Source organism: Musca autumnalis, unplaced genomic scaffold (assembly GCF_047663935.1).
Source record: "Musca autumnalis isolate F117 unplaced genomic scaffold, ASM4766393v1 scaffold_3, whole genome shotgun sequence".
NCBI lineage: Eukaryota > Metazoa > Arthropoda > Insecta > Diptera > Muscidae > Musca > Musca autumnalis.
The window spans coordinates 152270090-152287142 of record NW_027411866.1 but is presented as its reverse complement, the minus strand read 5'-3'; the positions used below and the strand labels follow the sequence as shown (position 1 = coordinate 152287142).

At 33.9% G+C, this 17053-nt stretch overlaps 1 protein-coding gene across 1 annotated transcript; it reads left to right on the top strand.

The window, feature by feature from the left end:
* The first annotated feature begins 474 nt into the window (after nt 1-474).
* On the top strand, nt 475-16362 carry LOC141396443 (uncharacterized). The gene is made up of 11 exons (XM_073971908.1): nt 475-577; nt 702-938; nt 14374-14536; nt 14612-14790; nt 14856-15037; nt 15113-15336; nt 15412-15571; nt 15643-15754; nt 15824-15983; nt 16051-16178; nt 16243-16362. Exons 1-11 carry the CDS (start codon nt 550-552, stop codon nt 16296-16298), a joined length of 1629 nt encoding a protein of 542 aa, XP_073828009.1. The 5' UTR covers nt 475-549; the 3' UTR covers nt 16299-16362.
* The last annotated feature ends 691 nt before the right edge of the window (nt 16363-17053 follow it).

Below are 17053 nucleotides of genomic sequence, written 5' to 3'. Positions count from 1 at the left end.
CGTGTGTGTCAATATTGTGTAGCAGTTGAAGTGCACAGCTAATGCTAATATTTTTAGATACTGTCTTTTAAACCCTGACTACGGGTTCTCCACTTTGAAGGGGCATATCTCAGCCAGTTTTGCTCCGATCGACTTGAATTTTTTTGCGGCACACTCTATACTACCTGTACTTCAAAATAAGCCAATACATTTTTTTTGAAATTGTGCTACAGTTCTATTGTCACAAACGGAATAACAAATCAATATTGTCGAATAAAGCTAAGCAATGAATTGCAGGATCACATTGTATTGTATATAACAATTATACAGAAGGTTGCTGATGTTCAGTCTGCATTTAAACGTGTTTGGAATCAAAAGTTTAACAATCAGTATTAACGGTTTTTTTTGTAATTTTTCGATTTAATTTTTGTGTGTTGAAAAGAACATTTGAAAAAGGAGCTTAAAAAATGTGATAAAGTGCTGCATTGACTATTCGATTACAATATATTAAAAGTTCAAAAAGATTGTTCAAACATATTAGGGAAATTGTAAACAGAAAACTGCTACAAAATGGCCATAAAACATGAAAGTAAAAAAGGTTAATAAAAGCATAATAAAATAAACATAATGATTATAATTAATAATAAATTAAATAAATCTCAAATATGTGTCAGTGTATTAATTTTGTTATTTCATTCCTTTTCCCTCCACCACTTTGGCAGATAAATATGATAGTACAAAATATCAATATGATTTAAATTCACCGGCAGATTTTGAAACAGCCATAACAGCAACTGGATTTGGTTGGTTTAATGTTTTATTGCTGCTCGTTGGTTGCCCAGCAGCAATTGCCTCAGTATTTGAGACAGCCGTTGTTTCTTATGTTCTACCCAGTGCCGAATGTGATTTGGGTTTAAATCTCTTGAATAAAGGCATTCTAAATGCCATGACATATTCAGGTGAGTAAACAAATTAATACAACAACAATTGAGATCTGTCATCTATGATTCCCAGACACATTTTAGGGAGATTTAGTTTTTTTATTGTCTAATTTGCATTCCGATTATTGATTCTTTTTTTCCAAAAAATTAAACCAGATGAAATAATGCAAAATATTTTTTTTTAAAGATTATTAAAGTTTATTAATTGCATGTACGGATTTTGTCACGTTTTATTTAGACATTATTTAAGTTGTGATTAACTATCACATATAGTGACGACAATTGATTATAGATTATAAAATATGCCAATCACACCCATTTGTAATATCTTTCTAGAAATGGTTAAAAAATTCAATTAAATAAACAATATGAAAAATTGAGACTATGGTCGGACGAGGTCGACCATGTCTTAACCTATACCACTAACTATAGGCAGATACCAATTAATTTTGTAAATAAAGTTGTCTCTTAAAAAAAAATTGTAAAAGTCAATTGGAGCCGAATTTCATCAATACACATATCAAATACCGGCTACACATCAGAAATCTATTTCCTCAATCATTTTGTATTCAGAGGGGTTTTCAGAATTTTGTGGTCATTTGTGGAGAATTTTGGAACTTTATATTTACTATTGTGAAAGTTCCAAACATTTGCAAACTTTTTCGTAATAAATATGATTTGTATTTAATCACAAAAGTGTTGCACCTGAAAGAATGGACCGACATAGTCCATCTTGAAAATGGATCTTGGGAGTAATGCCAAACAGACATTTTAGTTAGCCACTGTATGATTTGTTTGAGCAAGCCTTTAATTAAATTTCCTATACAAAAGTACATCAAGTCCGCTAAATACATACATAAGTGTTGAGGATTATTGGTATAAATTATCACGTATCTGCAGCATCTTGTTTGCAGAAACATAGAAGAAATGCAAAACAATCCATATGAAGATGTTTATATCGTTTGCTTGTCGAAAAATATTAGCAGTTCGATGGCCTTTCAAAAATAACAACAAAAATATCAAGGTAATTTTAAGTGGTTTTGCAGGAAAAACAACAACATTTATTGAACTGGCATTTGAAATTCCTATATTTTTGTATGAAAGGTAAATGCTATTCAATATTAAACATCAAATACTATATACTAATATAAAACATAAAATATAAAATATAACATAAAAAATATAAAATGTAAAATATAAAGTATAAAATATGAAGTGCCAGCAAAAGTGCCCGCTACTTCGTATGCGGAAAGGATATAAAAAGCAAAAAAAACACTAATAGCAATTTTAATCAATATTTATTTTTTATTTTTAATTAACTTCTCGTTGGAAATCGAGCTTGATGATCAATAATGCATGTGAAAAAGGAAAGCCGACGACCCGACTGTTTGTACCCTTTAGTCCGATTTTCAAAAAGATCATCCGTATTTCACCCTTACACATTAACAGCGAGACCAACGTTGAACACCAATATTCACCCTAAATCTGAAAAAAAAAAAAAACAGATTCCTTCACAGCCCCTACACCCAACAACAAATTGAGTACCATTAAGTACTTTTCGTATACCTATGGTACGTATTTCAACGACATATCTCAAACCTAAACTGACATTAATACAAAATAATAACAGTAATCTCAATTCCAAACCTCAAGTTTCCAGCTGTATCCGATGATCCAATTCTAAATTGCACCAAACTCAGTACCATTTCGTACTCTTCGTACCCATAAATAAGATTTTCAAAAACTACCTCAATCCTTCACTTTAACAGTATTCTTAATTCCGAATTTCAGGACTCCAGCTCTATCCGTTCTCCCAGCATCAAATTTAGCACCATTTAGTACTTTTTGTACTCTAAGTACGAATTTCCAAAACTACCTTAGTCCTACACTCCAACAGTAATAGCAATTCCAAATTTCGGGATCCCGGCTCTATCAGTTCACCCAAATCCCCATCGTACCAAATGTTGTACCATTTAGTATTTTTCGTACACATTAGTACAAATTTCCAAAACTACATCAATCCTACACTTCAACAGTAATCGATTTCAGGATCCCGGCTCTATCAGTTCACCCAAATCCTCACCGTACCAAATTTTGTACCATTGAGTACTTTTCGTACCCATAAGTACGAATTTCCAGAACTACCTCAATTCTACACTCCACCAGTAATCTCAATTCAAAATTTCCAAAGATTCCTGCTCTATCCGTTCCCCAAATCCCCATCGTACCAAATTTTGTACCATTTAGTATTTTTCATACACATAAGTACGAATTTCCAAAACTTCCCCAATTCTTCACAGTAATGTCAATTCCAATTCATATCAATACCAAATTTCTGGATTCCAGCTCTATCCGCTCACCCAAATAAAAATTGTACTAAATTTATTACCATTTAGTACTGTTCGTATAAATAAGTACAAATTTCTAAAACTACCTCAATCCTACACTTAAACAGTAATCTCAATTACGATTTCAGAATCCCGGTTCTATCAGTTCACCCAAATCCCCATCGTACCACACTTTGTACCATTGAGTACTTTTCGTACCCATAAGTACGAATTTCCAGAACTACCTCAATCCTACACTCCACCAGTAATCTCAATTCCAAATTTCGAGATTCCAGCTCTATCCGTTCACCCAAATCCCCATTGTACCAAATTTAGTACCATTTAGTACTTTTCATACACATAAGTACGAATTTCGAAAACTTCCCCAATCCTTCACAGTAATCTAAATTCCAATTCATATCAATTCGAAATTTCTGGATTCCAGCTCTATCCGTTCACACAAATAAAAAATGTACTCAATTTAGTACTGTTCGTACACATAAGTACAAATTTCTAAAACTACGTCAATCCTACACTTCAACAGTAATCACAATTACGATTTCAGGATCCCGGCTCTATCATTTAGTACTTTTCGTACTCATAAGTGCGAATTTCCAAAACTGCCTCAATCCGACACTCCACCAGTAATCTCAATTCAAAATTTCGAGATTCCAGCTCTATCCGTTTACCCAAATCTCTACTGTACCAAATTTAGTACCATTTAGTACTTTTCGTAAACCAAAACCACCTCCATATCTCAATTAGAGTTGGGCCAAAGGAACTATCTCGTTCACTTTGCAGTTCCAATGGCCCACATTTTTTCTTTGAACAGGCTGCGTATACTTAACAGCACACGTTACATTTTATGATGTTACTCATACGTTTTGGAACTAGTACAAGGAACTAGGAACTAGATTACCCAACTCTAATCTCAATCCTACGTTCCTACAGTGATCCTATTTACAAATTTCAGGATTCCAACTCTATCCGTTAGCCCAAATCCAAATTGTACTAAATTTAGTACCATTCAGTACTTTTCGTACAAATGAGTACACATTTCCAAAACAATCTCCTTGTATCAACCCAACTTCTCGACCTTGATTCTCATTCCAAATTTATACGGTGAGTCCCAATTTACATTGGGCGAGTTTACTTGCGGCAATTGTCATTTTGTAGGAGAGAGAGGTGAGGCATATGGTAACCCTTTGCCTCTCATCACCCTCTCTCACCTACAAACTGACAATTGCCGCAAGTAAACTCGCCTAATGTAAATTGGGACTGACGGTGAAACGGTGACGTAAAAAAATCCAAAATGAAAACCCGTCAATGAATGAGAAAAATATCACCATTATTATGATGCAAAATAGATTGGCGCACATCCCACTTTCCCATTTTTATACCCTCAGCATTTATGCTAACGAGGGCAAAATGTGCCTCCTCGAAATAATGGTTTTAGACCACAAGTATGTTTGGACTAAATGTGTTTTAGACAATTTGGAGTTGATGTCCGTCCGTCTGTCTGGCTGGAGCGCACGATAACTCTCGAACGTATCAACCGATTCAAAATTTGGCTTTCGTAATATTTTGTCCAAACTTAGTTTAAGTTCGAAGATAAGCCATATCGGTTCACTTCTTCAGGTACCTCCCCCACAAAAGTTAAAAAATGTTCGGAAAAATTGTGCGAACGATAACTCTTGAAGGGACCGACCGATTTGGTCCATACTTTACGCATCCTAATATATCTACCAGATATAGATCAGGTTTGAATATGGGCTATATTTGCCTACACAAAATTTCGGATAAGTTCACTTTAAGACCTGGCCTTGACTAACTTTGATTTCTGTTGAAGCAACTTGCAATCGCTTTCTCAATTACAACGGTAAAAGTTTTTCAGTGGTAAGTCCATACATCTTGCGAAAACAGTCCGAAAGTTGTATAAAACCCTTATGGCACAATAACTCTCGAACTGATAGACCGATTTGGTCCAAAATTCGTCATATTTTGTCCAAACTTAGTTTAACTTCTAAAATGGCCCATATCGGTCCTCTCCTTAGGATACCTCCCCCACAAAAGTTCAACATTTGTGTCCAAGTGCAGTTTAGGGTCTGTTCGGAGATCCTTTGGAAATTTATACCGATGATGTACAGCCATATTATGTTTTCCGTCGACAAGTCCATGCTTCCTAGCATACTGGTCCAACAGGTGTACGATAACCCACTGAAATGACTAGTCCCCCCTCCCCCCTCAAAATAATATCCACTTCCGTAATGTACTATGTCGGTCCATTCCCTCCTCCGCAAAACTTTTGAACTTTAATCCTAATCCACATTTTTGTCGGCAAGTTCAAATGTCCAAAAAGTACCACAAAATTCTGAAAAGACCTTAATTACTCTCGATCTGTCCGTAGATGAAAGTTCCAATTCACATAGGCTGAGGGTATATCTCTGTCGGCAAAGCCGACTGATACTTTTTTTACTTGTTTTATCTGAATTGTACTGACAAGTATTTCAGTGTTGGTTTGATGCGTTTCAACAATGAAGCATTCTGAGCTTTAAATTATTCCGAATTGCGTTACCAAAATTGGTGAAATGCTCGTCATGTTGAAAAGGACGCTGGGATATCCCAATTTCCAATTTATGGAATTTTGTTTTCATGTCAGAGATGTCTGCTTCTTGTTGGACATTTTCCAAGGAGAGAGCTTGATAATAAAATTAAACCATCTGAGCTTTAAGTTAATACAAAATGTGACATTTATGGTAAAATATCGGAAGTATTTTGAAGTTTTTATTTTAATGAAAAATACCTCTGCTGCTAATCAAAAAGACCAGCAAGCTTTTAATCAGTACCAAGTAGATTTCGACAATAATCAAATATAATATTAAATACTAGCAAAGTGCCCGCTACTTCGTAAGCGGATAGGATATAAAAAACAAATAAAAAAATATGGAAATTGTGAACACTGAATATTTTGTTGTACCAATACCAATTTTAATTAAAATTTATGTTAATTTAAATACTAGCTAAACCCCGACTAAGATAAAATATAATGGAATGCTATAATTAAATTATTTTTTTAATATTTTAACTATTAATATAGGAGATATGAAGCCGTTCTCTACCCATTCAGGGCTGTTATGGGGCTACTATAGTATTTTTGTATACACAGAAAAAAAAAATTCCTCTCTAACATACATATGTCCCAAACATATTTTGCAGCAAACATATATTTGTTTGCAAGCAGTTCCAAACATAACATATGTTTGGGTCCTGCAAACAAATATATGTTTGGGTGCAAACAAATACAAACCCAAAAGCCACAAAAAAACAAACACATGCACCAGTGCACAATTCCCGAAAAACCTGGCCAAAAATCGAAAAAAACAGTTGCATCAATTTACACTAAATAGTGTCAAATATTGTTTATCGGAGTCTACTGCGTGTAGTTGTGCAAAAATATATACGTTTACTAGGGGACCCGGCGAACTTCGTCTCGCAGTTTGTTAGGTACAGAACTTTATGGCTTTGGTTCAAACATATAATACTATTATTGCTATCACCTTGTTCAATTTCTTCTTTGTTTTGAACTGTTTAGGACGATCTTTGAAGCAGATGCACATTAGACAATTGTACTTTCGACAATTGTCAGTTTGACGAAGAGAGAAGGTACTGAGAGGCAAAGTGTTTCTATTTTCCTCGACTCTCTCTACTATAAACTGACAATAGCAGCGAAATAATTAGGTAACTCTAAATCGGGACTAAGATATATTTTTTAACGCCCTACTCGTTTTATAATCGATGGTTTTCTGCAATTCTTGTTTCCACCACTGAACACGATATTTCACTCAAGCAATTGAATATGAATTTAAATTTAATGCTGAATATAGTGCTTATTTAAATTTGCGTTTTAATCCATTAACCCATTTTAACCTATTTACCCATTTTGATCCGATCGTTATCAGGTAACCACCTTCGTCTGTTTTTATACCCTCCACCATAGTATGGAGGGTATATTTAGTTTGTTTTTCTGTTTGTAACACATCGAACTAATCATTTGCACATATGTATATTCTTGATCAGGATAAAATTCTAAGACGATCTAGCCATGACCGTCTGTCTGTCTGACTGTTGTAATCACTCTAGCGTTCGCAATAATTGAGCTAGAGCGCTATATTTTTGCACCCGAGCGTCTTTTTTCCATAGGCAGGTCAAGTTCCAAGATGGGTTATATCGGAGCTCTTTTTGGTATAGCCCCCATATAACGCTACCTCCCGATTTTCGGTATTTTGAGGATATTAGCTCAAATTTTTAAGCGAACTACCTGTAATTTGACAGTTGAGGTTCCTAGTAATCACAAAACATCTCCACCAGTGGTTCCCAAAGTATATCAAGTCAAGGTCCATGTTTTGGTATAACCCCCATATAGCGGTACCTCCCGATTTTTGGTATTTTGAGTATTTTAGCTAAAATTTTTGATCGAACTACCTGTAATTTGACCGTTGAGGTTTCTAGTAATCACAAAATATCTCCACCAAAAACTGTCAACATAGGTCCATGTTTAGGTATAGCCCCCTATATTTATTTATTCAATTCCCCCGATTTTCACTTTGATATAGCCCCATATAAGGTTCATTACCGATTGAATACATTTTTTATGTTTTTTACCTTATTTAGGTATCAGAGGTCACAAAATATCTTCGTCTAAAATTGTGGACAGGAAAGAATATAATTAGAGTGGTGTAATTCCGGAACGAACTAGTTCCAAGGAACTACTCCGGACAAGGAACTATTGGAACTATATCCGGCTCTTTCATTTATAGAGTTCCTTTAGTTCATATAGTTCCAGCCGTGCATATAATTCCTTTCATTTATATAATTCATTTTCTTTCTTCCATCTTTCACGTTCGGTTCCTTCATCATCAGATGCGTTCACATTGTTAAATAAATGTAAATTACATCCTCGTTACATTGCAGCAATTTATTTATTTTTATGTCAATTTATCCACCAAAAAATGAAAACAAAAAGAAAGAGAAAAATGAGTTAAACTACTTCATTCTCGGAACTATTTGGAATGAAGGAAATAAAAAGAACGAGGAACGAGAAAGATGCAATGAACTATATCAGTCTCGGAACTATTTGGAATGAAGGAAATAAAAAGAACGAGGAACGAGAAAGATGCATTGAACAATATCGCTCTCGGAACTATTTGGAACTATGGAACTATATTAAGGAACTAGTTCCTTTTGGCAAAAGGAACTAGAAAGATCGATCCGCTCCAGGAACTATATTGCCCAACTCTAAATATAATTATTCCGTTTTAGTTCAGAATATTTTATGGTGGAGGGTATAAAAAGTTCGGCCTGGCCGAACTTAACGCTTTTTTACTTATTTTTTCTGACTTCTCTATTTAATGTGATCTCCCGAATTCTACTTGCACTGCAAATTCGGTATTAATTAACGATTAATAAGTATTTACCTACTTATGTCGCCGATAAAGAAAATTTGTCAGGTAATTCTTGTTTTTTTTTTCAATTTTGAATATCATCCTTTTTTCGAATGACATACATACAGTGTACCAACGTACATATCGTCACCATAAATGCCCGAAGACGTAACCCACAAAACCAAAACTTTACAGGAGAAGCAAAAAACGTTATAAAATTAAAAACTGTTTTACGGAATATTAATCTTATGAAGGCGAGTATATGGGATATTATCGATCATATACGAAGGGGAATAAGTAGTGAAACCAAAACCGCGGAATTGCTTAGTTTTGAGATCCTCCATTACAACAAAATCTGCAATATCATTCCATTTTCCTAAATGTCATTTCTTGAATAGGATCGTTGTTTTTGAACGTAGAATATTGAAATTTTGCTAGAGCATGTATTTTAGCTTTATGTATCAGATTACGTCAAAAAACGAATTTCGATCTTCATGTCGGTTACGTCTTCGGGCATTTATGGTGACGATATGTATGTTTGTATGTATGTATTTGGCCGTTTGTAATTGCCCTCCAGCTCTGCGGGAACTAAATTGATTAAATTCATACTCCTTTTACGGTGGGGGCATCATTTTTTTTCTATCATGACAGAATCTTAGCAGTATCAAAATATATCTGGTACAGCTTAAATATTATACCGCATACTTCGGAAGTTTATCTTTCGAAGATGTTTTTACCTACGTTTTAAATGAAATTACCTCGGAGCTCTTGATGTTTCAATTAACCCACCAATTTTGTGGATTTGTACCTTTTTCCTCAAAACTGTGGAAACCACTTTTGGCATTATCATTTTAGTCTTTTCAATCGGTATCTGACCGAAACCACCACTATTCTTTACAAACTCTAAACTAAGCCCTTTCAACCATTTTTCGCTGTTAACTTCCTAAAAAGACGCTTGAAAATAAATGAAAATCGATTTGATTGTGAATAATTTCGCGATTTTTTTTTTTTTGGTTTTATCCTTTTCTGACATGCGACCATTCCGAATTTGTGCGAATTGTCAAAATCTGTTCAGCCGTTCTTGATTTATAAACGTAGTAACTAACATCATCCTTTTTTATATATATAGATTGTTTAGTAAGTGGGTATAAAAGCAGGTCCAAATGACCTTATTTAAAAAAATCTCAATATTTAAGTTGTTTATTAAAATCTTATAATATCCAAAATATTTTTTTTGTAATTGTAGTGAAATGTATGTGAAACGTATTTAAAACGTTCAGTGTCGCGAATGAAGTGCGCGTTTTTTATTAATTGAAGTTCGTGTTTGTTGTTTTTTCAAGATAAAATTTCACAAAAAGCGATGAAAATAGTTATGAGTAAGATCGAGTTGGGCTGTGTACCTTACCATTTCTTAAAAAGGGAAGAGTTTTTTATTAATTTCCATCGAAACATCCTGCACATATTATCACTTTTCGTTTTTAAATGATATTTTGTCTTGCAGGTATGTACATATTTTCTTTCATTCAGAATGTCAGAATTAGTATAGGGTCATTTTCTGGCGTTTGGGTATAATTTAGAGTTTTGATATATTCTAAGACCTATAGTAAAATTTTATGGCGGACAAATTTCTAGAATATTTTGGTCTGATCCGACCACATTTTATAAGAGATTTTATAGAATGGTGGAAAAAGGGACCAAAAGGACCCCTTTTATGACACGCACGAGGGTTAATTTTTTAAGAAAAATATTCCTCGGATTCTTGTCAGTAAAGACAAAGACATTATACACCTAAAGTGCAAGGATTCCAAGTGATCTTAACTCAAATATTTCCAAAACTGTGGAAAACTGTGGTGGAAGCTTGCAATCCCATTTTAGTTTCTTGTGTTTTTTTTTTTTTTTGGTAAAATTGATACCGATAGAGCTTTCATTGCTTCGGTGACTTATGCCTGATTTAGACTATGCTGGATTTAGCAAATCCAGTGGATTTAAGTTGTCATTTTCATACAACATATGTCAAATAAAACCAGATAATTGCTAAATCCAGCGTAGTCTAAATGGACTTTTATGGTGAAATTAGCGGAGAACATTTTTGTCTTTGACGCCGTTCTTCTAAAATGATGCTTTGTATGACAATTTGCCAAAACCCACAAGAAGTATGCTCTTAACCGTAAAATGTGTTTATAATTTTACATATTTCTGGAGTTTAGGTAAGATGTAGAGTTTTGGTGTATTTTAGGACCTATAGTAGAAATTGATGGCGAACAAATTGGTAGAGTATTTTGATCTGATACGATCCCAAAAAGACCCCTTAAATGGCCGTCTAAGGGTTAAAAAATACGAAAAATGAAATCAGCGACCCGAAAAACATAAGAACCTAAGGTTATGTCTAAATCCATTCATTTTAGGAGTTTTGGCCAGGTTTTTTTTGGAAAATTAGTCTCTGTGCAGCGGGCGCTTTCTGAGAGCAAGGGAGCATAAATGTCAATGTGAAATACATTGAAATGTATGCTCACTTGCTCTCAGCAAGCGCTCACCGGCTATTTCTAACATACATATATACACATTTATAAATGGTGGTGTTTTTTATTGAAGGGCATAGAAAAAAAGGCAAAACAACAAAGACATATACAAAATTCCAAAGAAATACATAACACGCTCTAATAAAAGAAAAACTGAATAAAATAACTTATAAAAAGTCGCACTTTTAAAAAGAAAAAAATATATTTGAACGCTTCTCCTTAGTTGTGATATAAAACACATTTTCTTCAAAGTCCAAATCATCAGCGAAAAATCGGCATCTGCAATCAAATGATTATATAATGTAATAAATAGGTACACCCATATTTCAAATATACATACGTATGTATTTATGTATATACAGGGCTGGACATATCAATGGAAACTTTTGCTAAAATTTATTTTCACTACCAATTGTGCCCATTTTTATAAATTAAACATCCAAAATCATTTTAATTAAATATATTGATCATTTCTTTAATAAAATAAATAGAAGTTTTCTCATAAATCCAATAAGTTTGAAAGATAAAATAAAAAGGTCTCGGAATTCATTTAAGAGGCTTTGGCAAAACAATAGAAAGTTATAAAAATTGTATTCTCAGGTGCGGTTTTCTTAATATTTTGTAGGGTATCCATTATTTTTAAGTACAGCTTTGCATCGTGCATGGAGTTGATTAAATTATGAATAATTTCCATAGGTATGCTTTCCCACGCGGAATTGACTGCCTGGATGAGATCGGCCTTGGTGGTATAACTTTTGTTCCTAATTTTCCGATCCACTATTTCCCACAGATTCTCTATTGGATTTAAATCTGGGGATTGGGCAGACCAATTCAAATCATTAATATTATTAGCTTCTAGCCATTCCTTGACGATCCTGGAAGTGTGTTTGGGGTCATTATCGTGCTGGAACCTCCAGATTAAGGGCATGTTTTCTTCGGCAAACGGCAGCATAATATTGTTGAGGATTTGTTTATACCAAATTCCATTCAGAGTGTCTCGTACAACATGGATTGGACCCATTCCGAAACCTGAGAAGCATCCAAACACCATTATATTTCCACCTCTAAACTTGACTGTTTTGTTGGTGTACTTTGGATCAAGCCTTTTCCCTATAGGCCGCCTCACAAAACCTCTTCCGTCGGAACCTCTCAGATTAAATTTTGATTCGTCAGAAAAAAGGACGGTATTCCATTTCTGCCGAGACCAATTTATGTAGGTGTTAGCGAAAAGAATGCGTGCTTTGCGATTTTTTTCAGATATCAATGGTTTCTTCGCTGGGCGATAACACTTAAGACCAGCTTCATCGGCACGCCGTTCAACTGTTCGATAGCTTATTTGCAGTTTAAGATTGTTGATAACTTCTCTAGGAAGTATTTTAGGATGTTTCTTAAACTTTCTAACAATTAAATTGTCCTCCATTGGAGTTGTTTTACGAGGTCTACCACCCAAATGTACGCAGGCGACCGTTCCTTTCTCGCGAAACTTTTTTATTATTTTTGAAATTACTGACTTATTCATAGAATATTTTTCACAAATATCTTTCTGTTTTAGACCAGCTTTGAAATCATTAATAATTCTTGTTTTTATTTCTTCACAAAATTTAACTCTTGCCATTATTTTGCTTAAGCGAACACGCGAAATGTGGTTATTTTTGTATAACTGTGCATATTAAATTTTCGTTATGTTTTGGTCTATTTTTCTATGTCACAAAGAAAGATAATGTAAACAAACGATCCTCTTTCTAATCTATATAAAAAATACAACAACAAATGGGACGAAAATAAGCCGTTAAATATTAGTACTTGCGCAAATAACAAAAAGTTTCCATTGATTTGCCAACGCCGGTTTAATAAACAAACATTAAATTCGGGTTTTTATATATAAGATTGCCATTTATTTTACATCACATTTTTAATTTACATACATACATTTTACACTGAAATACAATATAATTAATGAAAATTCGGGTACTTTGAACTCCACGAAAAAAACGCTACTAAAACATAAAAATTATTTTTTAAAAAAAAAGTTTCCATTGTTATGTCCAGCACTGTATATGAAAAATGCATTGATGTAATTACAAATATTAAATGCGATTTCTTCCTTGTCCAACAAAATATTTCCATTCACCTTTTTGATTCAATTATAAAAAGTATTGGACATTTTATTTACTAAAAGCACAATTTCTTTAGGAAAAGACAAAACACTGATTTATTCACTCACTTTACCGTCTTCACTCAACGATGTTCTCTAGAACACTGATGGAAAAAGACCAACATAATTAATACCATTTTTTCTTTTCCTCTTCGCTTGCTACGTTGGTTAACAACAACAAAGCACTAAACACACGTGTTTTACGTATACACATCACAAAAATTCTGCGTCTCCTATTACACCAACCAAGATTACCCATATACGTTAACGTGACTGCAACAACAAAATATGTTCTCTTTATTCTCATCTGTCGTGGTTTAGCAAAGGAAAAACTCGCTCAGAGAGACAAATACACAAAATATTTTGAGCACCATCGTATTACACCAAGCACACAGCAATTTATTATAAACCAGCATTCCGCAACTGCGAGAGCCCTGTTGTTACTCTCTTTGACAAAAATCCTCTCCACCCATAAAAATATGTTCTAACATAAAAAATATGTTGGTACCCAAACATATAAAATTGACAACTTGGTAAACTTATTTATAGTCAGAATTCGGTAGCATTGTCCAATTTTCATCATAATTGCACAGAATTTGCATGTTTGGTCCAGCAATTACTTGAAATCGGGCGAACATATATATGAGAGCTATATCTATATATGAACCGATATCAACCAAATTTTGCAGATTCGTTTCTAGGCCGATTATAAACAACTGCAAAAAAATTTGAAGGTCTAGCTTGCCCCTGTGATTTTTTGCCTCAAAACCTTGACGCGAAGACGGTTTCGATTTTTTCAACAATATTCTTTATTCTAAGTTTATTTGGAAACGTAGACCTAATCGACAATTTGTTTTATAAGAATGCTTTTGTCTCCTGAGGACAGAAAACCCTTAATTAAAATACCTCAAAAAATTAAATAAATAAAAATGAATATCAATTAAAATAGGTTTTAGTACCACAAAACTTTCAGTGTTCACCATTTTAATATTAAATATTGTTTATTTCCAGGAATGATAATCTCAGCGATTGCATGGGGCTACATTGCAGATACTAGAGGGCGAAAAGCTATATTAGTTTGGGGCTTATTGGCTGATGTGGTGTGTGTTTTAGCCTGCGCCATGAGCCAAAGTATAACACAATTGATGATTGCCAAATTTATTGGTGGCTTAGTGTAAGTTAAAGTATTTCGAAAACTCTTTAAAAACTGTTGACTCAACTTTGAGATTTTTTCTCAATTTTCATACAGAATGGGTGGCCCATTTGCTGTTCTAATGACATATCTGCAGGAATTTCACAATAATAAATATCGTGGCCGGGTAATGATGTGCATTGGAATTATGTTTGCCATGGCATCGTTGTCAATGCCAATATTGGCTTTAATGATACTACCACAGGAGTGGGAATTCAGTATATTCAATATGCAATGTAAGAAGAATGTCAGCAGTCCAGTATTAGTTTTTTTAATAAGAAATTTTTATTTTTTCCCATAGTCCATTCATGGCAAGTATATCTAGCCATTTGTGCCATACCTAGCCTTATAAGTGGCATGGCCTTAAGTTTCTTTCCCGAAAGTCCAAGATTTTTAATGTCTCAGGGCCGTACAAAAGAAGCCTTGCAAGCATTTCGTACTATATACGCCTTGAATAAAGGTAAACCAAAGGACACATATCCGGTAAGTAATGAAATGAACACATTTTATTTTTTTTGGGAATTTATAGAGAATTTCTTTTCACTTTCCCTTCTGTAGATAACAAAATTACTTGACGAAGTTTCAAAAGGTGAAAATGATGCTCATTATGAAGAAATTAGTATATCAACAATAGAGACAGCATCTGTCAGAGATCAGGTTAAGGATATTGTCGATGACGATTTTAAGACAAAAGATCCAAGCCCATTTTTAGCCTTGTTTCAAAAACCCTTTCTTTGGCTGTCGATTAATGTTTATATGTTGAACTTTTGCATATTGTTGGGGTAAGATAGAATCCCATTTGATTCTTGGGTACAACTCCAATCACGGACTTTTCTAATAAATGATCGTCCTTCCAGGCAAAATACAATGCGTTTATGGTTGCCACAATTGTTTGCTTCACTGCGAGAATTTCAGGAGATCTCTGTGGAAACGGCAGAACACAGCATGTGTTCCATATTGGAGTACAGTGTTAATAAAACAGGATTGGTTAAGGAAACAGATTCAACCTGTTCGGTGGTAAGTAGAAAAAGTTAGATAAATATTCAATCAAATAAAAATCCATATTTTGTATATTTTTCTATTCTTAGATTATATCATCTTCATCGTATACGAATAATATAATTGTGGCTGGGGCATGTTTTGCAGTATTTCTTGTAGCCGGTACACTTATCAATAAACTTGGCCACAAGAGGATACAAAGTATGTAATTCGCATGGCTTTGTTATTCGTTTACTTTTTATTAACAAAGAGTATATCTTGTTTTTTAAGTTGGAGCTTTAATTATTGCTGGAACCTGTGGTTTTGCATTGTATTGGTCCAGTACAACGGCTTCGACATTAGTTATTACAGCATTATATGCATGTATGGGTAGTTTATCGGCAACATCGGCTGTAGGAACCTCAGCATTGCTGTTTCCAACTTCGTTAAGGTAAATTTAAAAAAATATTATTTGTAGAATTGTTTAATATTATTATTTTTCAACTATTTCTTTGTAGAACTATGGTAGTTTGTGTAGCCCTGATGTTTGGTCGTATTGGTTCAATATTTGGTAATATCCTGTTTCCGGTATTTATGTCGTTTGGCTGTGTACCACCGTTTGTTATGGTTGGTGGTGTTATGTTTGGTAAGATTGCATCTTTTATTGGTTTTGTATTTTGGAAATTGATATTTTTGTCTTTGTTTTTTAGTGGCTTGTGTTTTGTCATCACTGCTGCCCAATACTAAGAAGGCTGATCTCAAATAAGTCGAATATCGAAATTATATAAAACTGTTTAGATTAGTTTAAGGTAAACCAGTAAGGAAAGGATTAAAGTCGGGTGAAGACCCTACACCACTGTGAATATGCAAAATATATATGGGAGATATATATAAGTCTGAACTGATTTCGATATAATATGGTACACTTATTTCCAGACCAAATTCAGCCACACATTCCAAATTTCATCAAAATTGGACAGATATAGGGTGTTTTGGGTAGCAAATACGTGAAATCGGCTGAAAATATATATGGGAGCTATATCCAAATCTGAACAGATTTTCACCAAAAGCAATACACGGTGCGCCTTAACTAGATTTAAATGAAAGGTGCTTACACCTGGGAAGTTTTTGCGGATTCTGAAACTACAATGTTCATAGATGAGAAAAATCAAAAAAACAAAAAAAAAAAAATCGCCGGAGGGATTTTCAAATAAATCGCGGTCAAAATTCAAATTTTTAGGGCTTTTTTAGGTTTTCACGATTTTGCTTGGAAACTGCGAGTAGTATCGTAATGGCACTAAAGAAAATGCTGTAGCAGTGCAAATTCTCTACAAGATTACCGTTTATGACTTTTTCCCAGGATTTGCCATTTTTGAGATATTGAAGTTCAAATTGGGACAATGGACTGAATGTATTATCTCCTTATAAAACAATGCCATGACTTCAATTTCCCAACATAAACTTATATATCTAAAAAATGCTACAGCCTAAGAAAAAAATACACAAGAGAGTCTTGTAGAG

Excerpts from the sequence above, each read along its gene's own strand:
- LOC141396443 (XM_073971908.1), top strand. The coding sequence starts at position 550 with ATGGCCATAAAACATGAAAGTAAAAAAG. Across the intron at positions 578-701 it reads AAAACATGAAAGTAAAAAAG|ATAAATATGATAGTACAAAA; the intron begins GTTAATAAAAGC and ends CCACTTTGGCAG. Across the intron at positions 14,537-14,611 it reads AAATTTATTGGTGGCTTAGT|AATGGGTGGCCCATTTGCTG; the intron begins GTAAGTTAAAGT and ends ATTTTCATACAG.